The sequence below is a fragment of the Coregonus lavaretus genome (genome assembly GCF_964263955.1).
Source record: "Coregonus lavaretus genome assembly, chromosome: 13".
NCBI lineage: Eukaryota > Metazoa > Chordata > Actinopteri > Salmoniformes > Salmonidae > Coregonus > Coregonus lavaretus.
In genome coordinates, this window is record NC_140000.1 from 9,888,219 (window position 1) to 9,912,030 (window position 23,812).

General features: G+C 43.2%; 1 protein-coding gene across 3 annotated transcripts; it reads left to right on the forward strand.

Annotated features, from left to right (window-relative positions):
- Positions 1-330: 330 nt before the first annotated feature.
- Positions 331-20,253, forward strand: LOC311140789 (non-homologous end joining factor IFFO1-like). Of its 3 annotated transcripts, none has more exons than XM_084176010.1 (9): positions 331-1,760; positions 8,190-8,250; positions 10,567-10,662; positions 10,968-11,108; positions 11,182-11,369; positions 11,565-11,691; positions 13,389-13,484; positions 13,960-14,090; positions 14,360-20,253. In XM_084176010.1, the coding sequence occupies exons 1-9, from the start codon at positions 748-750 to the stop codon at positions 14,466-14,468; spliced, it is 1,962 nt and encodes a 653-aa protein (XP_084032136.1). In that variant the 5' UTR covers positions 331-747; the 3' UTR covers positions 14,469-20,253. The 3 variants fall into 3 exon arrangements, with proteins under 3 accessions (XP_084032136.1, XP_084032137.1, XP_084032138.1); XM_084176011.1 differs by having other exon boundaries at positions 13,392-13,484; XM_084176012.1 differs by lacking the exons at positions 13,960-14,090; positions 14,360-20,253 and adding an exon at positions 13,591-13,684.
- Positions 20,254-23,812: the final 3,559 nt, after the last annotated feature.

The window sequence follows — 23,812 nt, forward strand, 5'->3', positions numbered from 1 at the left end:
TGTGGGTTATGGTTCACATTATAGTTTCACACAATAGAATAGTGTGTAAAATTGTATGTATTTTGTAACAAAATAAAATCGAGCCAAGTGGGAAAATATTGTTGCCTATGGTGTGACCATAAAAATAAAATAAAATTCACAAGTGTAAATGTTCCTGATAAAACTTCCCCAAGTTGTGAACTAGGAGTGTAAGAGGTCTTACGGAACTGTTCGTAGCCTAATGGGCACAGAAAAGGTTAACAGAAAACCAGCTACTTGGGTATTTACGGTAGCTTCCCTGCTCTCCAAATCCCGCAGCACTTGTTGTGTCTTCTTGTGGTCGCGTTGGAGCCAGATAAGCGTTGACGGACGACACTGGATTTATTTTTAATATATGTATCGATTTGCAGCATTTAAAAGTACTTTCTTTCATATAGCCTGTATACCAAAACATTACTTTTCTTAAATACATTTGAGGAGTGTTGTCGCCTGCGCATAGCCGTCGGACTGGCCTATTCGCATTGTTTTTTTGGGCGACAGTTATCCAGCAACAGAGCGAGTCAGGAAGAGAGAGGGCCACTTATTCCACCAGCCTCTTTAGACCGACCGGAGATAAATCGAGGATAACATTCGTAATTAGAAACAGTTACGTAACCAGGTAAAAGTGGACAGTCACGGATACGTCTGGTATCCAACAACAAGTCAACCTTCAGCCTGTCATTATTTTATTTTGGTGATCTTATACCGAGAAAATTACCGTCCGTGTTCATGCCAGATCTGCAGCGCTTTAGTTTTCCATATCATAGCATGAATCCTTTGTTAGGGGCGAACTCACTTCTCCAACATCAACAGCAGCAGAATCAAGGAGGACAGAGTCATCCTGATTCCCCCTCAGGCCTTCTGCCCGAAGCCGTCTTCGGCTCGCCCGACCCGACGTCTTTCTTCCTAGGCGACCATCCCGGACTGGGCACGGAGACTCTGCCAGGGTTCGATTTCACCACACCCTCACAAGCTTACCTGCATCTGAACCATAATAACCACTCTTATCATCGGTCTGTGCCCCAACCCCCTGCAGCGATGGCCCTGAGGAACGACCTGGGCTCCAATATCAGTGTCCTAAAGACTCTGAACTTACGGTTCCGATGCTTTCTGGCCAAAGTGCATGAACTGGAGCGAAGGAATAAGATTTTGGAGAAACAACTACAACAGGCGTTGGATGCGAAGAACAGCTGTGATGGAGGTTGTTCTGAAAGCGCTAGAAGGGCCCATACCCAAGAGATAGGTGTACAGACCGGGTTTGTGGGAACTATTCCGCTCAGGCCTGGGTCACTCCCGTTCCAAAACACCAACAACTCCGCAAGACGACCCACTACCCTCTTCACACCTCCCCTCAACACTGTCCTCACGCTTGAGTCCAACAACAAAGCTGAAACAAACCCCAGCGAACCGAATCAGAATCCGACCATCACAATAAGCCTATCAACCCCGACAATCAACTCTCCAGCTGGGTCCAATTCGATCACCAACGGGAAAACGGTTTTCAGTACTGGAACTGGAACCCCCACCAACCCGCCTCCCCGGTTCCTCCCCGGTACTATCTGGTCCTACAACCATACCCGCAAGCTCGGTTCTGGCGTGGAGACGCGCGTCACCAGCCCCGGTGTGTCCTGGGTCCAGCCGGATGGGGTCGGGGTCCAGATTGATACCATCACCCCGGAGATCAGAGCCCTGTACAACGTCCTGGCCAAAGTCAAGAGGGAGCGGGACGAGTACAAACGCAGGTAAATAGGATCAACCTGTTTGTTGATTTATTCACCAACGTAAGGCCTAATAAATGTGTGTGCCTGACGCGTGTAAAGGCGCACAGTGACCTAGAGTTGTGATTATACGTCTCTTGGCAAAAGTCAGTTGATGTAACTTAGTGAAACTATAATAGGCCTACATGTATCATTTTGCTCATGCTACATGGGTGGAGTGGAAGGCCCTATTACAACAGATGGCCTTTGAGAGCAGCTGTGTCCAACCTGTGTTCTGTCTATTTCTGCCACAGCCCACACCATTCTTATTGCTAGAGAGGCAGAGGGCCTTCAGTCAAACGGCAGCTGGGTGAAATACCAAACATTATCAGACCATAACTGACTCAGAATGAAGTCATCTAATTGAGATCCAACACAGGAAGGCTCTGTTTCAACAATCACACCAATGCTTTTGAAGTTCAAAGACCTTTGAACTCTTGAGTTTGCCACTAGCAAGTGGACTCCAGACCTAGGTCAAATATATATGAGGTATGCTTGATTTAGCTGTTTGTACTTTTGGGATTACTCCATTGATTTTGTACTTTTGGGACTATTCAATTGGAACCAGGCAAACTATATAAATCAAGCACAGCTCAAGTATTTGAAGATTTGATTTATGGTTTGGCTTGGGGAAGGAATATTTGCTTAGCGCCCATTTAGAAAAAAAGGGGAACGGGCCATGTCTTGCAAACACAGTCACAGGAATTCGTGCACCTCTGCAATTATGAAATGGCTGCAGTTTGTATTCTGTGACAGAACTAGGCCCCGGGCCGCTGATTTGTGGCGCTAGCAACAGCAGGGCTGTGGCTTCGATTCACGTTGTACAGGTCACATAGACATGGTCTATACTGAAGGTATGACCATATGTTGATTTGGATAAACATATTTCAGAGAAAATGCCATACCCAATGAATGTAAGGTGATAGACAAGCATGTGTGTCCCATTAGAAAGGATGGGTAGGGTCAGGGATTGGTTTGGGATCGGGAGGACCTGGGACAAGTGTGTGTTTGTGTCTGTTTTGTTTGTTTGTGACCTTACTGCCATCTCCAAGTGAATCAAGTCCAGGCTTGTCTCACCTTCAGACATCCATATATCTGATAGCATCCATAATGTACAGTCATTGATGTGATTTAGGCCTCCAGTGTAGTGAAATAATGTTATCGCTGTCATTGGGACCACCCATATGTAAAAATGTATGCAAACATGACTGTAAGTCGCTTTGGATAAAAGCGTCTGCTAAATGGCATATTATTAGTCTGTTGTTGTAGCAATGCAGTTAAATCTACCTGCAGGCAAAACGTAGAGAGAGGGAAACCCACTGGTGTATTCATTCACTTCAAAGAGGTAGTTTCAGTATAAGATCCACCCCCTTCCTTCCCTCTCCTCCACTCTTCTCCTCCACTTCTCTTCCCCTGCCCTGTCCCTTGTTCTCTCCATCTGTCCATTCATGTTGCTATTCATTGTTCCCTCTTTCTCATTGGATAGTTCTCTCATACCCCTCTTACTGTCTCCCTTCTTTCCCTGACCTGCTGTTTGGGATTATCACCTCTCTCTCTCTGTCTCTCTCTATATATGTCTCTCTCTGTCTCTCTCTGTCTCTCTCTCTGTCTCTCTCGCTGTCGCTCTCTCTCTCTGTCTCTCTCTCGCTGTCGCTCTCCGCTCGCTCGCTCGCTCTCTGAAATCAAATCAAATGAGGCTTCATTGGCATGGGAAACATGTTTACATTGCCAAAGCAAGTGAGATAAACAGTAAACAAAAGTGAGAAGAGACAATATCAACAAAAAACGATTAGAAATGAACAGTAAACATTGCACTCACAAAGGTTTGAAAAATATATACATTTTATTTCATGTGTTATACTGTATTATCAGCTATGTACAGTGTTGTATCAATGCGCAATTGGTTGTAGTACGAATAGTAGGGGAAGATAAATCAATGTTTGATTAGTTTTCAAATTCTTTGTGGGTCCGTGTGATCTGTGGGAAATATGTGTCTCTAATATGGTGATACCTTTGGCAGGAGGTTAGGAAGTTTAGCTCAGTTTCCACCTCATTTTGTGGGCAGTGTGCACATAGCCAGGTCTGCCTATGGCGGCCTCTGTCAATAGCAAGGCAATGCTCACTGAGTCTGTACATTTTGGGTCAGTCACAGTGGTCAGATATTCTGCCACTGTGTACTCTCTGTTTAGGGCCAGATAGCATTCCAATTTTCTCCGTTTTTTGGTTGATTCTTTCCAGTGTGTCAAATAGTTTTCTTTTTGCTTTCTCATAATTTGGTTGGGTCTAATTGTGTTTCTGTCCTGGGGCTCTGTGGGGTCAGTTTGTGTTTGTGAACAGAGACCCAGAAACAGCTGGCTGAGGTGACTCTTCTCTAGGTTAATCTCTCTGTAGGTGAGGGCTTTGTGGTGGAATGTGTGGGCATCGCTTCCTTTTAGGTGGTTGTAGAATTTAACAGGTATTTTCTGCATTTTGCTAACTAGCGGGTATAGTCATAATTCTGCTATGCATGCATTGTTTGGGGTTTTGCGTTGCACACAAAGTATATTTTTGCAGAATTCTGCGTGCAGTGTCTCAATTGGGTGTTTGTCCCATTTTTGAGAATTCTTGGTTGGTGAGTGGATCCCAGACCTCACAACCATAGAGAACAATGGGTTCTATTACTGATTGGGATGTTGAGTTTTATGTTCCTTTTGATGGGGTAGAAGGCCCATCTTGCTTTGTCTCTCAGATTGTTCACAGCCTTGTGGAAGTTACCTGTGGTGTTGATGTTTAGGCCGAGGTAGGTATAATTCGTTGTGTGCTCTAGGGCAACGGTGTCTAGATATCATTTTCTATTTGTTGTCATGGCTTCTGGACCGTTTTTGGAACACCATTATTTTTGTCTTACTGAGATTCACTTTCAGGGCCCAAGTCTGACAGAATCTGTGCAGAATATCTAGGTGCTGCTGTAGGCCCTCCTTGGTTGGGGACAGAAGCATCAGATCATCTGCAAACCGTAGACATTTGATTTCTGAGTCCAGTAGGGTGAGGCCTGGTGCTGCAGGATGTTCTAGTGCCCTGCCAAAAGCTGTTTTGAAATCAACAAAGCATGAGAAGACTTTACCTTTATTTTGGTTTGTTTGTCAGTAAGGGTGTGCAGGGTGTATACGTGGTCTGTCGTATGGTATTTTGGTAGAAAGCCAATTTGACATTTGCTCAGGACATTGTTTTCACTGAGGAAATGTTGGAGTCTGCAGTTGATGATGGTGCAGACGATATTTCAGAGATTGCTGTTGACGCAGATTCCACTGTCAAATTTGTCTCCACTTTTGTGGATTGGGGTGATCAGAGTTTAAGAATAGCCTATTTGAATTTGTGGTCTGTATATTAAATCATTTTGTTTAGTATACCATTAACACCACAGGCCTGTAGCTCATCCAATGTAATTTGATAATCTAAAGGTTCTGGTAGTCTTTAATAGCTGATTCTAAGTTTAGTAAATTATCATGTATATGTTTTTGCTCTTGGTTCTTTGTTAAATGGCTGAAAAGGTTGGAGAAGTGGTTTATCCATACATCTCCATTTTGGATAGATAGCTCTTCGTGTTGTTGTTTGTTTAGTGTGTTCCAATTTTCCCAAAAGTGATTTGATTCTATGCATTCTTCAATCACATTGAGCTGTTTTCTGAAATGCTGTTCCTTCTTTTTTTTTTTTTGTGTATTTCTGTATTGTTTTAGTGTTTCACCATAGTCAAGGTGTAAGCTAAGGTTTTCTAGGTCTCTGTGTTTTTGGTTGGATAGGTTTCTCAATTTCTTTCTTAGGTTTTTGCGTTCTTCATCAAACCATTTCTCATTGTTGTTAGTTTTCTTAGGTATTCTGCTTGAATTTAAATTTGATATGTTAGCTGATATACTGTTCTGTTCTGTTCTGGCTTCTTATTGCTAAGTTTACACCTGGGACTCCTGAGTGGCGCAGTGGTCTAAGGCACTGCATCGCAGTGCTAACTGTGCCACTAGAGATCCTGGTTCGAATCCAGGCTCTGTCACAGCCGGCCGTGACCAGGAGACTCATGGGCGGCGCACAATTGGCCCAGCGTCGACCAGGGTAGGGGAGGGAATGGCCGGCAGGGATGTAGCTCAGTTGATAGAGCATGGGGGGCCAGTATAAAAAAATATGTATTCACTAACTGTAAGTCGCTCTGGATAAGAGCGTCTGCTAAATGACTAAAATGTAAATGTAAAATGTTCACTATTGCAGGGAAACATTTTGTCCAGGAAGTTGTCTAGGAGTGCAACTCCACGAGGCTCCATGCAAGATCTCACCTCGTGGAGTTGCAATGATCATGAGAACGGTGAGGAATCAGCCCAGAACTACACGGGATGATCTTGTCAATGATCTCAAGGCAACTGGGACCATAGTCACCAAGAAAACAATTGGAAACACTTCACTACGCCGTGAAGGACTGAAATCCTGCAGCGCCCGCAAGTTCCCCCTGCTCAAGAAAGCACATATACAGGGCCGTCTGAAGTTTGCCAATGAACATCTGAATGATTCAGAGGAGAACTGGGTGAAAGTGTTGTGGTCAGATGAGACCAAAATCGAACTCTTTGGGATCAACTCAACTCGCCGTGTTTGGAGGAGGAGGAATGCTGCCTATGACCCCAAGAACACCATCCCCACCGTCAAACATGGAGGTGGAAACATTATGCTTTGGGGGTGTTTTTCTGCTAAGGGGACAGGACAACTTCACCGCATCAAAGGGACGATGGACGGGGCCATGTACCGTCAAATATTGGGTGAGAACCTCCTTCCCTCAGCCAGGGCATTGAAAATGGGTCGTGGATGGGTATTCCAGCATGACAATGACCCAAAACACACGACCAAGGTAACAAAGGAGTGGCTCAAGAAGAAGTGCATTAAGGTCCTGGAGTGGCCTAGCCAGTCTCCAGACCTTAATCCCATAGAAAATCTGTGGAGGGAGCTGAAGGTTTGAGTTGCCAAACGTCAGCCTCGAAACCTTAATGACTTGGAGAAGATCTGCAAAGAGGAGTGGGACAAAATCCCTCCTGAGATGTGTGCAAACCTGGTGGCCAACTACAAGAAACGTCTGACCTCTGTGACTGCCAACAAGGGTTTTGCCACCAAGTACTAAGTCATGTTTTGCAGAGGGGTCAAATACTTATTTCCCTCATTAAAATGCAAATCAATTTATAACTTTCTTGACATGCGTTTTTCTGGATTTTTTTGTTGTTATTCTGTCTCTCACTGTTCAAATAAACCTACCATTACAATTATAGACTGATCATGTCTTTGTCAGTGGGCAAACGTACAAACTCAGCAGGGGATCAAATACTTTTTTCCCTCACTGTAGGTGTTTGTCTCCCTGTCTGCTAAGAGTGTCGGGTTCTTGTCCACTTCTGGTATTTAGGTCGCCACAGACTAGTACATGTCCCTGGGCCTGGAAATGGTTGATCTCCCCCTTTAGGATGGAGAAGGTGTCATCATTAATGTATGGGGATTCTAGTGGGGAGATATAGGTACCACACAGGAGGACAATTTTCTCTGTTGAGATAATTTCCCTATTTATTTCCAACCAGATGTGAAATGTTCCTGTTTTAATTAATTGAATAGTGTGGTTTAGGTTATGTCTGATCTATACCAAATCAGCACTCACTTTCACTCTTGCTCTCTCTCGCTCTCCACTGCCAGCTCCACTCTACTCTCCTCTCCTCAGCCCCCCTCCCCCACCTCCTCTCTTTCTCCCTCTCCCCTCTCTCTCTCTCCCCAACTGCATGCGGCCATGCGGCTTCCCCTCCACCTAGTATCTGCAATGCAGTATACTCTGCAAGGTAGGCAGTAATTGCTGGAAAAGGGAGGTGGCTTCCAAAGAGAGCTCAGCTCATCTTTCCCTTCCCTCTCTCCCTCTCCCTCACTCCCTCTCTCCCTCTCCCTCACTCCCTCTCCCTCTCTCCCTCTCCCTCACTCGCTCTCTCCCTCTCCCTCACTCCCTCTCTCCCTGTCCCTCACTCTCACCTTACCCATCTATCTCAATCACAACAGTGTGCACAATGGCACAAAAACGTCTCTCTGTACACTATATAACCTCTATTCGTTTTAAGAGCAGTTTGGTAAAGGCTCCGACATGTCGCAGTATTGTGCATTTTAAGCAGCAATTATATAAGTGGCAGTGCTGTGCAGTGGGGTCTGTGTGGTGTGTTGAGTCACTGAATCAGCCATCATAGTTGTAACATGTCAACTGTACAGGTTTTTAATGAGATTACTGTTCACTAGATTGATGGTGCTGTCTGACCAGGGGTTTCAGACATAGACACACACACACACACACACACACACACACACACACAGTTAATAGTTATTATTATGATGTCGCCATTTCACTCTGTCATATACTTCACATGTATTTTTGTTGTGTAGGTGGGAGGAGGAGTACACTGTCAGAGTGGACATGCAGCAGAAGATGGAAGACCTACAGGAGGTAACACTGCCTCTGTGTGTGTGTGTTTGTGTGTGTGTGCCTGGCCTCTCTTATTGATTGATACATAGGAGGTAAATGTATCCCCCTCTTTCTGTTACACCTATTCTCTGTTGATTGGCAGGGACAAGAACAAAGCCATGTCAGCATATCAAACATGACAACAAGACATTACATTGAAATGTTTAGGTGCTCAATGCTTGTAGACACAAAGGCCCACCTCACTGATCTATACACTAACTTAGGGCGTGGGGCCAGAAGCGCAGTGTTGTCTGACGCTGTGTCTGAGGTTCTGGCAGTGTTGACACATTTGACATTGCCCTGATGCATGCGAAACAATCTAATTCAATTGCTTGTGTGAAACAGCTCAATTTAATTGTGCGCAAACCACTAACCTAATATAATATGTTTATAAACAGCTAACATAATAGTACTGTAGGCTATGTAAATGCCTAACCTACTAGTTAGATGCTCCACCCATGACATTCGTCATACGTGTTATAGACAGCAGCTGACTGTCATGATCAAACAGCCAAATGATTGAGTAGCTATTTGAGGAAGTGATGTAGCTACTTACGCACATACAGAATTATTGAATTACAGCAACAATATCAACTCCCCAAAATGGCACCCATTGGTCCCCGTCAGAGTGAATTACTTCATCTGAAAGTCATTTGTACTTCCTACTTCCTCTTTCGGTGAGCGTATGAAGCTGAGCCAGGTGGGGCTCTGGTTTCTCAGGTTTGTTGTGTGTGCGAATGTGTGAGGATGCAACTGCAGGGGACATCTATCTGATCCAGTTAGACAGGCTCGGTTGAGCCAACAGGAGACCACATGGCATGCAGCAAAGTTCCACTTTACATTCAACTATCCATGCAGAAAAATGTACAAGAGATACACAAAGAAACACTCAGGGACGAATCAAGTCAAGTTACCTTATTTCCTTTGCAGCTCAGACACAATCAACTTTTATACTTTTATGTCTAGTCATACCTCAGGAAGAAGTTCTGCAAAATATTATGGCTAGTAGTTTACGGAATCAAATACTTCATAGAAAAGAGGGAGAATTATATCAACAATATAATCCAAGGCACTCGTGAGATTAAGTAGGCAGGGTTGTCAATGTATAATCTGTGGATATGTTTGTGTGTTGTTGTACTTAGGGTAAGAACATCTATCCTTACACTGTAAAGAGAATATATATAATCATCATGGACAGATTATAGTGTTGTACTTTGGATTTGAAGTGAGATTTGAGTTAAGTTGAGTCAATATAGAATGTTGTACTGTTTGTCCTTACCCTGAGTTGGTCCATATATAATGTTGTACTGTTTGTCCCTACCCTGAGTTGGTCCATATAGAATGTTGTACTGTTTGTCCCTACCCTGAGTTGGTCCATATAGAATGTTGTACTGTTTGTCCCTACCCTGAGTTGGTCCATATATAATGTTGTACTGTTTGTCCCTACCCTGAGTTGGTCCATATAGAATGTTTTACTGTTTGTCCTTACCCTGAGTTGGTCCATATATAATGTTGTACTGTTTGTCCCTACCCTGAGTTGGTCCATATATAATGTTGTACTGTTTGTCCCTACCCTGAGTTGGTCCATATATAATGTTGTACTGTTTGTCCCTACCCTGAGTTGGTCCATATATAATGTTGTACTGTTTGTCCCTACCCTGAGTTGGTCCATATATAATGTTTTACTGTTTGTCCCTACCCTGAGTTGGTCCATATATAATGTTTTACTGTTTGCCCCTACCCTGAGTTGGTCCATATATAATGTTGTACTGTTTGTCCTTATCCTGAGTTGGTCCATATAGAATGTTTTACTGTTTGTCCTTACCCTGAGTTGGTCCATATATAATGTTTTACTGTTTGTCCCTACCCTGAGTTGGTCCATATATAATGTTTTACTGTTTGCCCTTACCCTGAGTTGGTCCATATATAATGTTTTACTGTTTGTCCCTACCCTGAGTTGGTCCATATATAATGTTTTACTGTTTGTCCCTACCCTGAGTTGGTCCATATGGAATGTTTTACTGTTGGTCCATATAGAATGTTTTACTGTTTGTCCCTACCCTGAGTTGGTCCATATAGAATGTTTTACTGTTTGTCCCTACCCTGAGTTGGTCAACATATAATCTGGTATTTTCCAGGAAAGTAGGGGCTGAGCTGGTTTCCAGGATGTGTGTGAGTGGTGGGCTTGTGTGTGTGTGTGTGTGTTTGTGCTTGCCTGCAGGCGTTTGTGCGTGTACGTGTACGTGTACGTGTGTGCATAGACATGCATCTCATGGTTATGTGTGTGTGTGTTTGTAGGACCTCCAGGAGAGTGAGGGCTGTCAGGATGAGTTGGCTGTCAGAGTGCAGCAGCTGAAGGCTGAACTGGTGCTCTTCAAAGGCCTCATGAGCAACGTGAGTCTATATCCACAAAGTTCCTCTCAACATGCACCTAGTCTTATTACCACACTTCACAGAACCATCATCAACAACATGTATACATCTTTCTCCCATATACACACAGCCTCATACTGTCCTGATCTGACTGCACACAAATCATCTGCTCATCTATTACCCTTTTACCCTCAATATTGTCTAGTTCATTCTCCTGTCCCACTGGGTCCCCTAGTCTGATTCTCACACTCTACACAGAGATCACTCCTGGTCTGGTTAGGATGATAACTGTTACTAGGAGACCGTAACCACCTCTCTCTGTGCAGAACATGTCTGATCTGGACAGTAAGATCCAGGAGAAGGCCATGAAGGTGGACATGGACATCTGTAGACGCATCGACATCACGGCTCGCCTGTGTGACGTGGCCCAGCAGAGGAACTGTGAGGATGTCATCCAGATGTACCAGGTAGTCTGTCTGTCTGTCTGTCGGTCTGTTGGTCTGTCGGTCTAAGTCTAAGTCTAAGTCTCTCCTCTCCTAGGTCCCTAACACCCAGTCTGCCATCAACTGTCGCCCCCGGAAACAGACCCCGCTGTACGTCAACGGTAGTGAGGGTGATGAAACTATCAGCACCTCAGAGAGCGATGGGGGCCTGCCCAGAGAGGAGGAGCTCTGTGGCTCGTCAGCCAATCAGATCAACGAGGAAATGCAGAGGATGCTCAACCAGCTGTGAGTAACATTACAGGACTGGTGTTTGTTACATGTGTAGTTTCTCTTATCAGGCTTATACAGGTACTACCAGCTTCTACACTGTCTGTACTCTACCATAGTAAAGGTATTAGACTGATAAGAAGGAATCTTCGATGTGCAGTTTCTCCAGGGGCCAAACAAACGTTAATAAACAAACATATGTGTGTGTTGCAGGCGGGAGTGTGAGTTTGAGGATGACTGTGACAGCCTGGCCTGGGAGGAGACAGAGGAGACTCTGCTGCTGTGGGAGGACTTCCCAGGATGCACTCTGGCTCCAGAGACCACCCGCCAGCCAGGAGAGGTATGGAGCACTTTAGAATGTTGATGTTTAGGTATTCCATAGTAACTCTATGGGGTTAACTGATGTTATAACCTTGTAGGTAGTACCTTCAACTTCTCAGAAGTACAAATTGATGACTTAGTGCAGTACCTTTGTCCAAGTAGTTATATTGTTTTAATGATTTGTACGGATATCTTTATGCAGAGGCTACACAACAGTCCATAGACATTTATCAGGAGTTTCTGTATTCACAGTTACTCATTTTATAGCATTGTCAATTGTATTTTCCAGGAAATGGTTTTGAATAGAGCTAGACAGATGAGTTGGGTGAGGGATGGGGTAATGGCCTGCTAAAAGCAGGGTTTATTGCTCACAGGCATTGGGCCTGGCTGTCTGATCTCAGTGGTACTAGAGGTCTAAACTGACCTTCACTCCTCTGGGAAATATATTTTAGCAGGCAATTTTTCCTAGCACACTCACACACTCCACAAAGCTTTTCACTAATGACTGCATGCCTGGAGGCTTGTGTCTGCACACCCACACCGGCACTCAAACCCAAACACGCACACACACACACACACACACATACATACATACACACACACTTGCTAGTTAGTATCTGTTTTCCATTTTAACAGTCAGGAGAAACATTTGAAACACTGTCTGTCTTGTCACTCTAAGGTAAATAAAAAGGCCTTACTCAGTGTAATTTAATTAGCTGATTACATCGGTAGATTAACTCAGCTATGTGTAACACTACTGTGTTGTACTGTCTGGTCATGGGGTTTGCTGGCCATAAAGACACCTTCTGTTTACTGCATCCTGATGTGTTATAAATGTGCTGAAAGGGGTTTCTGCTCCAATCCAATAGAGGACATTTCTGTAACAACTAATACTGACACATACAGACACGTCTTCATAAACAACTAATACTGACACATACAGACACGTCTTCATAAACGACCAATACTGACACGTACAGACACATCTTCATAAATGACCAATACTGACACGTACAGACACGTCTTCATAAACAACTAATACTGACACATACAGACACGTCTTCATAAACGACCAATACTGACACGTACAGACACGTCTTCATAAACAACTACTACTGACACATACAGACATGTCTTCATAAACAACTACTACTGACACATACAGACACGTCTTCATAAACGACTAATACTGACACGTACAGACACGTCTTCATAAACAACTACTACTGACACATACAGACACGTCTTCATAAACAACTACTACTGACACATACAGACACGTCTTCATAAACGACTAATACTGACACATACAGACACGTCTTCATAAACAACTAATACTGACACGTACAGACACGTCTTCATAAACAACTACTACTGACACATACAGACATGTCTTCATAAACAACTACTACTGACACATACAGACACGTCTTCATAAACAACTAATACTGACACGTACAGACACGTCTTCATAAACAACTACAACTGACACATACAGACACGTCTTCATAAATAAACACACTCTTTCTCCTCTCTCTATCATTTATCACTTCCACTTATTTTTCTTCCCGTTCCCTCTTTCCCTCTTTCCCCCTCTCTCCCTTTCCCTCTTTCCCCCTCTCTCCCTTTCCCTCTTTCCCCCTCTCTCCCTCTCCCTCTCTCCCCCTCTCTCCCTTTCCCTCTTTCCCCCTCTCTCCCTCTCCCTCTCCCTCTCAGCAGGAGGACCAGTGTCTGGAGAAGGTGATTAACGACACTGAGGACTTGTTCAAATCCAGGGAGAAAGAATACCAAGAGACCATCGACCAGATTGAGGTGAGACGGTGTGGGTGTGTGTGTGGGTGTGTATGTGTGTGTGTAGGGCTATGTTAATGTTTGACCGTATGTTTCTCCCCAGTATGACTTGTATGTTTCTCCCCAGTATGACTTGGCTACAGCTAAGAGTGATGTGTTTCTCCCAAGTATGACTTGGCTACAGCTAAGAGTGATGTGTTTCTCCCCAGTATGACTTGGCTACAGCTAAGAGTGATGTGTTTCTCCCCAGTATGACTTGGCTACAGCTAAGAGTGATGTGTTTCTCCCCAGTATGACTTGGCTACAGCTAAGAGTGATGTGTTTCTCCCCAGTATGACTTGGCTACAGCTAAGAGTGATGTGTTTCTCCCAAGTATGACTTGGCTACAGCTAAGAGTGATGTGTTTCTCCCCAGTATGACTTGGCTACAGCTAAGAGTGATGTGTTTCTCCCAAGTATGACTTGGCTACAGCTAAGAGTGATGTGTTTCTCCCCAGTATGACTTGGCTACAGCTAAGAGTGATATGAACCGTCACCTACATGAATACATGGAGATGTGTTCTATGAAGAGAGGCCTGGATGTACAGATGGAGACCTGCAGGAGACTCATCACCCAGAGTGGGGACAGGTATACTCACTCCCTCACTCTCTGCCACTGGCATTCACTTCTCTCTCTCTCACGGTTTCTCTTTGGCTCACTTTTAATGACTTACAGTAATCTTACATTAATCCGTTAATCTTCTTTGACCAAGTTTTAAACACGTTTGTGTCTGCTGTATATTGTATACCTGTTATTCTCTAAATTATACATTCCCCCCAAAAAATAACTCTCTCTTTCTCTCCCTCTCTCCCTCTCCCTCTCTCCCTCTCTCCCTCTCTCTCTCTCTCTCTCTCTAGTAAACCTGGCTCTCCTGTGGCTGGGGCTGGTGAGGAGAGCGTTGACCAGGCAGAGAAGGAAGGGACAATAGCGTCGCCTCCTCCCGCCAACTCTCCTCCCAGATCATGACCTATCAAGACCACCTCCATCACATGACCGTCATTCCATCCAACCACAGTACCACTCAACACTCTGCCGTCACTATAGCAACACCATATTTACATTCTAACCACTAGATGTTTATTAGTCTATTTTCATTCCCAAGCATCAATATGGGAAAGTGACAGATCTATCTGTTTTAGCGACGGTGTAGTATTGTGTGTTTCCAACAGCTTTTACTCCCCTCTACTGGAATGTGGTATTACTAGCACCATGGAAGTCTGTACATAAGAATCCACTGTTTAGCAGAGCAAAGGTGACGAGGTAATGGATTGAAATACACAACTTGAATTGAGAATACCTCATAGAAAAGTATGAGCAATATTTGAATGAACTCATATGAGTTGTAGGCTAGAGTGTACTCTTGGGGTAGGAGTTGGTACTACAGAGTACCATGGTAATAACTCTCCTATAGCATGATCCATTTCCTCACAGCCATAATGATAAACACAAGGCACACACACCAACACACACCAATACATTTATGTCAGGCTAGCATAGCAGATCATTCTAACAGTGTGCTGTCCTGTTGCTACATTCTGAGGGCTTGTTTTTAGACTAAGTCAAGTATAACACAGTAAATATAAGCCTTAGGGTGTGTTCGTAAATTCACTCTGGAGTGCCAGAGTGCGCTCTGGGCGTTCGTAAATGCACAGCGTTGTCAGATTGTCCGTTCGTAAATTCAGAGCGTTTCGCTCTCGGCGTGTTCAGAGTGCATACTGAACGCGTTCAGAGCGCACACTGGATGCTCTGGTTGAGGAGTAGGGTTGATCCGAGCGTTCTGACCTCGCAACGGCAGTCAAGCATCCAAGCTAACAGGCTAACTTTGGCTAGCTTGCTAGCTACATCCAGACAAAAATGACACCTCACTCTGACCATTTTACTCGCCCTAGCAGAGCTGGTTAGGCTGTTTTCATGTTATCCAGAGCGTTGATGACTAACTGTGATGCTGGCAACAATTTAATTAAGCTTTTTTGCCAACGTTTACTGGCACCAGCCATATTCAACGTGTTGAGCGTTAGTAAATTCATCAGTTATTCTGCGCTATGGCACTCAAATGAGAGTGCTCTGAAATCAGAGTAGATAGCCAGAGAAAATTTACGAACGCACCCTTAGACAAAGCCAAGCCCAGTTGGCAAGAGAGAACTCCAGATGTATCACTTTATTAGCAACAAAACAGAAATATACTGTAATGTATCATAGTTATTCAAACGGACTAAAATAATATCAAATCATAGCACGCATTTTATCAAGACATCTACACTTCATTCATATGTATCGATGGAAACTTAAAAAAAGTCAAATAGTAAACTAAACTCTAAGATGCAGTCACTCAGATACCGTCACTGATATCCCGTTTGTGATTCTGCACTCGAGTCACATTTTGAAACAAAAACCTGCCTGTCTCCCTCTGCCCTTTTGTTGACACCAGACAGGGGGTCATGGTAACATTATTTTACCGTCCTGTTTCAGTTACCTGGTATTTACTAAGGAATTATTGGATAACATTGTGTAACATTGTATTCTTTCTTCAACACAACTGGTAACTACCTGGTACTAAATGTTACATAGTGGTGCTTGTATCACTGAATCCCAAAGAACCCCAAAAGTAGTTTTACTGTAATTATAATGTAATACCATTTTACTGTGTCGAGTCTAAGTAAATAGCAAACTGTAACCAGAGTCAACATGAGGAGAGAGAGAGCAGGTATTTTTGTTTTAGAATGCAGCTGTAGCCTATGGTTTCACTAGATAACACAGCCACAAAGACAAAATTGGCTATATCGTAAAAATTAATTAAAACAGAAATGTGCTTTTTGGTCTTAATTTAAGGTTAGGGTTAGGCATAAGGTTAGCAGTGTGGTTAAGTTTAGGGTTATTTTTTAAATCCGATTTTAAGACGATAAATTGTAGAAATAGGCAGGGTTTATGACTTTGCGGCTGTGTAAACTAGTGATGACCATAGCCTAGCCTGATTCCAGATCTGTATATGTGCTTTAGCCAACTCCTTTAACTATCGTTGTCATGCCATATGATTTTCTATGTGACGCCAGAGAGGTCATCTCTGCCACTAATCCACTTCTATCAGGTATTTCAACGTTTGGCATGGCAACTATGTTGAGAGAAGTTGGCTAAAGTACATACTGATCTGGGACCAGGCTAGCCATAGGCTCTGTGTCGGCCCTATATGTCGTAGAGCAGTGTGTATAGTGTAAATACTCTGTTAAAGCTGATCTGAGGTCAGCTCTGGGGCCTTGCCCTGCTCTCTGTGTCTCTCTGTCACTGACACAGGGAGAGGGATTCATATGACAAAGGTAATTGACACCCAAGTGTTATTATACCTACGAGCTGTCTTTAATATATACTCACGTTTTATTTAGTTTCCAGCAGTAGAGAGCAGAGGAAGGCCTTGCTACTCTGTCCTCTAGCAGGGAGATGGGTAGGCTAGGCAATGATAAGTTAGATAGGAGAGATCTGTGTATCTGTTCTGTGCGGTCTATTTCTATGTGCGGTAGTCTGATCTGGTTGGTAAGGACACAAATGCATCAATAGTATTGTATCAGAGAGAAAATGAAAATTGATGAACAGGCTATAAAAGACAACGTCCACAGATAACTAGATCTGCAATAGAACAAGATGGATGGATGGATGGAGAGATGAATGTACAGTACAGATAGATGGATAGATTGATATCCTGCTGAGATAATTTGTTTGCTACTTGAGTGCCAAAGCAACTGAAAACAAGCAGTCTGAATTAACTTTGAGAAATATTGCTGAAACAATGTTATTGAAGTACTAAATACTGATGCTGAAAAGCTATCTGACACAGTGCTTGATATGACCTAACCTATTTTTGAGCTTAAAAGTTTGCCGTTATAAAGAAAGAGCAAAGCAAATATGCATATTCAATAATACAGCAGTAACAGCAGTAATAACAGTATCAAATGTAACAAGAATAACCTTTGGATAAAAGCGTCTGCTAAATGGCATATTATTATTATTATTGTTATTATTATTATTATTATAATTACATGTACAGATGTTGGATTTTAATTTGATCACTTTTGTTGCTGAGAATTTTCCTGCACAGCAGGAAATGCAAACTTGTAGTGTATTTCAGTTTTAAAAAGGCTTCTAAAGTTTGTAATTTCCACTTAGAAATTTCAGACGTGATTTGCCCTAATGAAAAATGAATCAACCCCTACAACAATGGCCATTAATTATAATCCACTTAATAATTCACATTTCCTGTTGCTGCAGGATTATTTTCTTGCTGTAGCAAACTGGCTCAAATTACGATTCTACATCTGTAATAATTCAAACTCGTACACGTCACGAATATAAACATTTATTGAGGAAAACATATTTTATTTTCTCCACTTGTCACTTCACATTTGTAGATAGGGGTGAAATCGTTAGAGCTGTGGAGTAGATTTCCTGTCTGTTAATTCAACATACACTATGTTATTATTCAGTAGAGTGTAGATTTCCTGTCTGTTAATTCAACATACACTATGTTATTATTCAGTAGAGTGTAGATTTCCTGTCTGTTAATTCAACATACACTATGTTATTATTCAGTAGAGTGTAAATTTCCTGTCTGTTAATTCAACATACACTATGTTATTATTCAGTAGTGTAGATTTACAATACATTTTTGTTCCTCTTCCTTGACATTGAAAGATGCTTTACTTTGAATATAAAACACCCTCTTACCTCCGATAAACAATATTTAATAACTAAATAATAGAACACGAGGATTCCTTCACAAATACTATCTCTTTATCAACAACCAAATGGAGGCTTCAGTTTAGTTAGAGTCCATTTCATTTGGGTTTCTTTCTTTTTCTTTTTTTGTGAGGAAGTTGTTGAATCAGGTGCAGGCTGCTGCTCACACCTCAATATTCTAGTATTCTATAAGGGTTTCCAAGGCTTTCTCTGAACGATTATATAGGTTGTGAAGAACATAGGTTTTGGAACAATGAAAAAATTATATGCATGTCTTAAGCTATGTTTGTATTGGGTATGCCATTCCTAGGGCTAGGAGTTTCTCCTGACCACGTGACCTGGGTCCTAGGCCAGGGGTATTGAACTCTTACCCTACGAGGTCCGGAGCCTGCTGGTTTTCTGTTCTACCTGATTTATTAATTGTACCCAGCTGGTGTCCCAGGTTTAAATCAGTCCCTGATTAGAGGGGAACAATGAAAAAATGCAGTGGAACTGGCTTCGAGGTCCAGAGTTGAGTTTCAGGGTCCTAGGCTATAAGGCTTGAACTAGGGTTTTTCCTGCTCAGGTCATACAGTCAGTAAAACTCCTGGCCCTAGCATTCCTGCTCTTTGGCCAGATCTGGAGATTAAAATGGTGGATAGAAGGCAGGGGAGAAATAGTGTGAGAATATGTACCGTTTTTTTTCTTTGTATGTTTTACTACACGCACAGAGAGACTGAGTTTCTGCAGTATGTATGCATGTGTCAGCGTTTAGGAGAGTGTTCTAATATCCTTGGTTTTTAAAAAGAGTTTTACTGGTTCTCTTACAACATGAAGAATGCAATAGTCCCAAAATGCACACTGTCTTCCGGTGTCTTTCTGGCAATAGACCAATTCAGATCCTCTTCACAACTGAACTGAAGGCTAACTGTATAACTGAATCAATGTAAACTAGAGCGATAGGGACCATACAGTGATGTGTTCTGCACACTGACTGGATTCCCATCTCTACAAATGTCTGTAAATCGCCTTGAAATACTGTATATATGTAAATCAAAGATGTACAATAATTACTCTAATATTCCTTCAATAATCAACTTTCTTCATGAGTGAATGTGATTACAAAGTAAAATCTTTTTAAAAACGGCACCAAAGTGTAAAAAAAGTAATAAAATGTTAAAAAACTACTGAAATGCAAATGCTTTATCATAATGATGGTATGATTGCTGTAATATTGAATCCATTAAAGGAAACCGCTATGTTGGATATATTGTATGTTTAAACACTGGCAATGCAAGCAGGTCCACAGTCCAAAATATTTAAGTGTCAGGTTCTAGGATTTGGAACATAATTGAACTTTTAATGTGGATGGAGATATTTAATTGGTCCTTAATGTTTCTCGTAGACCAGGAGCCAATGCTCTTTGCTCTGTGAGGGCCAGTCTATTCTCTGGTCCATATATTTTATCATCAACTAATTCCATCTAGCCTGGGTAAGCCTGGGGCGGCAGCTAGCTTAGTGGTTAAGAGCGTTGTGCCAGTAACTGAAAGGTTGCTGGTTCTAATCCCCGAGCAGACTAGGTGAAAAATCTGTCGATGTGCCCTTGAGCAAGGCACTTAACCCTAATTGCTCCTGTAAGTCGCTCTGGATAAGAGCGTCTGCTAAATGTAAGTAAGCTAGCATGCAGGTGAATAGACTGGGTTGTCAATGAGAAGACTCTGTTAGCAATCACCAGGGCCTAATTTACTAAGCATCTGCACCAGTGCCATGTTTACACCTGCTATTTTCAAAAGTGAATGAATCATTGAAAAAAAGGTCAAGGGAAAAGTAAAGCCAGTTTTCGGTTTCTAGCTTTGTATCTCATCTTATAATTCCCTCCGAAAAGAGCAAGTGTAAACATTGCACTGCTTGGTAAATCTGGCCTTGGTCTTGGTTTTGGTGAGGTGTGAGTTCTGTGAAACTGCACTGGACCCTTGAACATCAACGCAGAGCTCTGTATACTGGAACGAGAGATGGAATGAAGAATAAAAGATGCAGCTGAGCAATATGATTGTGTGTGAGGTTTTCTTGTGTGGATTTGGTGAGTTTATTTTTTATTTTATTTTTATTTCACCTTTATTTAACCAGGTAAGCCAGTTGAGAACAAGTTCTCATTTACAACTGCGACCTGGTCAAGATAATGCAAAGCAGTGCGGAAAAAACAATAACGACACAGAGGTACATATGGAATAAACAAAATGTACAGTCAATAACACAATAGAAAATCTATATACAGTGTGTGCAAGTAATAAATAGGCCATAGTGCAAAATAATTACAATTATAATTTAGTATTAACACTGGAGTGATAGATGTGCAGAAGATTATGTGCAAATAGAGATACTGGGGTGCAAATGAGCAAAATAAATAACAATGTAAATAACAATATGGGGATGAGGTAGTTGGGTGGGCTAATTACAGATGGGCTGTGTACAGGTGCAGTGATCGGTAAGCTGCTCTGACAACTGATGCTTAAAGATAGTGAGGGAGATAAGTGTCTCCAGCTTCAGAGATTTTTGCAGTTCGTTCCAGTCATTTGCAGCAGAGAACTGGAAGGAATGGCGACCAAAGGAGGTGTTGGCTTTGGGGATGACCAGTGAGATATACCTGCTGGAACGCATACTACGGGTGGGTGTTGCTATGGTGACCAATGAGCTAAGATAAGGCGGGGATTTGCCTAGAAGGGATTTATAGATGACCTGGAGCCAGTGGGTTTGGCGACGAATATGTAGTGAGGGCCAGCCAACGAGAGCGTACAGGTCACAATGGTGGGTAGTATATGGGGCTTTGGTGACAAAACGGATGGCACTGTGATAGACTACATCCAATTTGCTGAGTAGTGTTGGAAGCTATTTTGTAAATGACATCGCCAAAGTCAATAATTGGTAGGATAGTCCATTTTACGAGGGCATGTTTGGCAGCATGAGTGAAGGAGGCTTTAGGAAGGAGAGTTTACATTTACGTCATTTAGCAGACGCTCTTATCCAGAGCGACTTACAGTTAGTGCATACATTATTATTTTCATACTGGCCCCCGTGGGAAAACGAACCCACAACCCTGGCGTTGCAAACGCCATGCTCTATCAACTGAGCTACCTCCCTGCCTGCCATTCCCTCCCCTACCCTGGACGACGCTGGGCCAATTGTGCGCCGCCCCATTGGTCTCCCGGTTGCGGCCGGCTACAGCAGAGCCTGGCCGAGTTTACAGTCTAACCAGACATCTAGGTATTTGTAGTTGTCCACATATTCTAAGTCAGAGTCGCCGAGAGTAGTGATTCTAGTCGGGCAGGCGGGTGCAAGCAGCGTTCGATTGAAGAGCATGCATTTAGTTTTACTAGCGTTTAAGAGCAGTTGGAGGCTACGGAAGGAGTGTTGTATGGCATTGAAGCTCGTTTGGAGGTTTGTTAACACAGTGTCCAATGAAGGGCCAGATGTATACAAAATGGTGTTGTCTGCGTAGAGGTGGATCTGAGAGTCACCAGCAGCAAGAGCGACATCATTGATATACACAGAGAATAGAGTCGGCCCGAGATTGAACCCTGTGGCACCCCCATAGCGACTGCCAGAGGTCCAGACAACAGGCCCTCCAATTTGACACATTGAACTCTATCTGAGAAGTAGTTGGTGAACCAGGCGAGGCAGTCATTTGACACACCAAGGCTATTTAGTCTGCCAATAAGAATGCGGTGATTGACAGAGTCAAAAGCCTTGGCCAGGTCAATGAAGACGGCTGCACAGTACTGTCTTTTATCGATCGTGGTTATTATATCGTTTAGGACCTTGAGCGTGGCTGAGGTACACCCATGACCAGCTCGGAAACCAGATTGCATAGCGGAGAAGGTACGGTGGGATTCTAAATGGTCGGTGATCTGTTTGTTAACTTGGCTTTCAAATACTTTCGAAAGGCAGGGCAGGATGGATATAGGTCTGTAACAGTTTGGATCTAGAGTGTCACCCCCTTTGAAGAGGGGGATGACCGCGGCAGCTTTCCAATCTCTGGGGATCTCAGACGATACAAAAGAGAGGTTGAACAGGCTGGTGATAGGGGTGACAATTTCGGCTGCTAATTTTAGAAAGAAAGGGTCCAGATTGTCTAGCTCTTTCAGAACATCAGCTATCTGAATTATGGTGAAGGAGAAGTGGGGGGGGGCATGGACAAGTTGCAGCGGAGGGTGCAGAACTGGTGGCCGGGGTAGGGGTAGCCAGGTGGAAAGCATGGCCAGCCGTAGCAAAATGCTTGTTGAAATTTTCGATTATCGTAGATTTATCGGTAGTGACAGTGTTTCCTAGCCTCAGTGCAGTGGGCAGCTGGGAGGAGGTGCTCTTATTCTCCATGGACTACAGTGTCCCAAAACTTTTTGGAGTTAGTGCTACAGGATGCAAATTTCTGTTTGAAAAAGTTAGCCTTTGCTTTCCTAACTGATTGTGTATATTGGTTCCTAACTTCCCTGAAAAGTTGCATATCGCAGGGGCTGTTCGATGCTAATGCCGTACGCCACAGGATGTTTTTGTGCTGGTCAAGGGCAGTCAAGTCTGGGGTGAACCAGGGGCTACATCTGTTCTTAGTTCTGAATTTTTTGAATGGGGCATGCTTATTTAAGATGGAGAGGAAAGCACTTTTAAAGAACAACCAGGCATCCTCTACTGACGGAATGAGGTCAATATCCATCCAGGATACCCGGGCCAGGTCAATTAGAAAGGCCTGCTCGCTGAAGTGTTTTAGGGAGCGTTTGACAGTGATGAGGGGTGGTCGTTTGACCACGGACCCATTACAGACGCAGGCAATGAGGCAGTGATCGCTGAGATCCTGGTTGAAGAGAGCGGAGGTGTATTTAGAGGGTAAATTAGTCAGGATGATATCTATGAGGGTGCCCATGTTAACGGATTTAGGGTTGTACCTGGTAGGTTCCTTGATAATTTGTGTGAGATTGAGGGCATCTAGTTTAGATTGTAGGACGGCCGGGGTGTTAAGCATATCCCAGTTTAGGTCACCAAGCAATACGAACTCTGAGGATAGATGGGGGGGCAATCAATTTACATATGGTGTTCAGGGCACAGCTGGGGGCTGATGGGGGTCTGTAGCAAGTGGCAACAGTGAGAGACTTATTTCTGGAAAGGTGGATTTTTAGAAGTAGAAGCTCAAACTGTTTGGGCACAGACCTGGATAGTATGATAGAGCTCTGCAGGCTATCTCTACAGTAGATTGCAACTCCGCCCCCTTTGGCAGTTCTATCTAGACGGAAAATGTTATAGTTGGGAATGGACATTTCAGAATCTTTGGTGGCCTTCCTAAGCCAGGATTCAGACACTGCTAGAACATCAGGGTTGGCTGAGTGTGCTAACGCAGTGAATAACTCAAACTTAGGGAGGAGGCTTCTGATGTTAACATGCAAGAAACCAAGGCTTTTGCGATTACAGAAGTCAACAAATGATAGCGTCTGGGGAGTAGGAGTGATACTGGGGGCTACAGGGCCTGGGTTAACCTCTACATCACCAGAGGAACAGAGGAGGAGTAGAATAAGGATCCGGCTAAAGGCTTTAAGAACTGGTCTTCTAGTGCGTTGGGTACA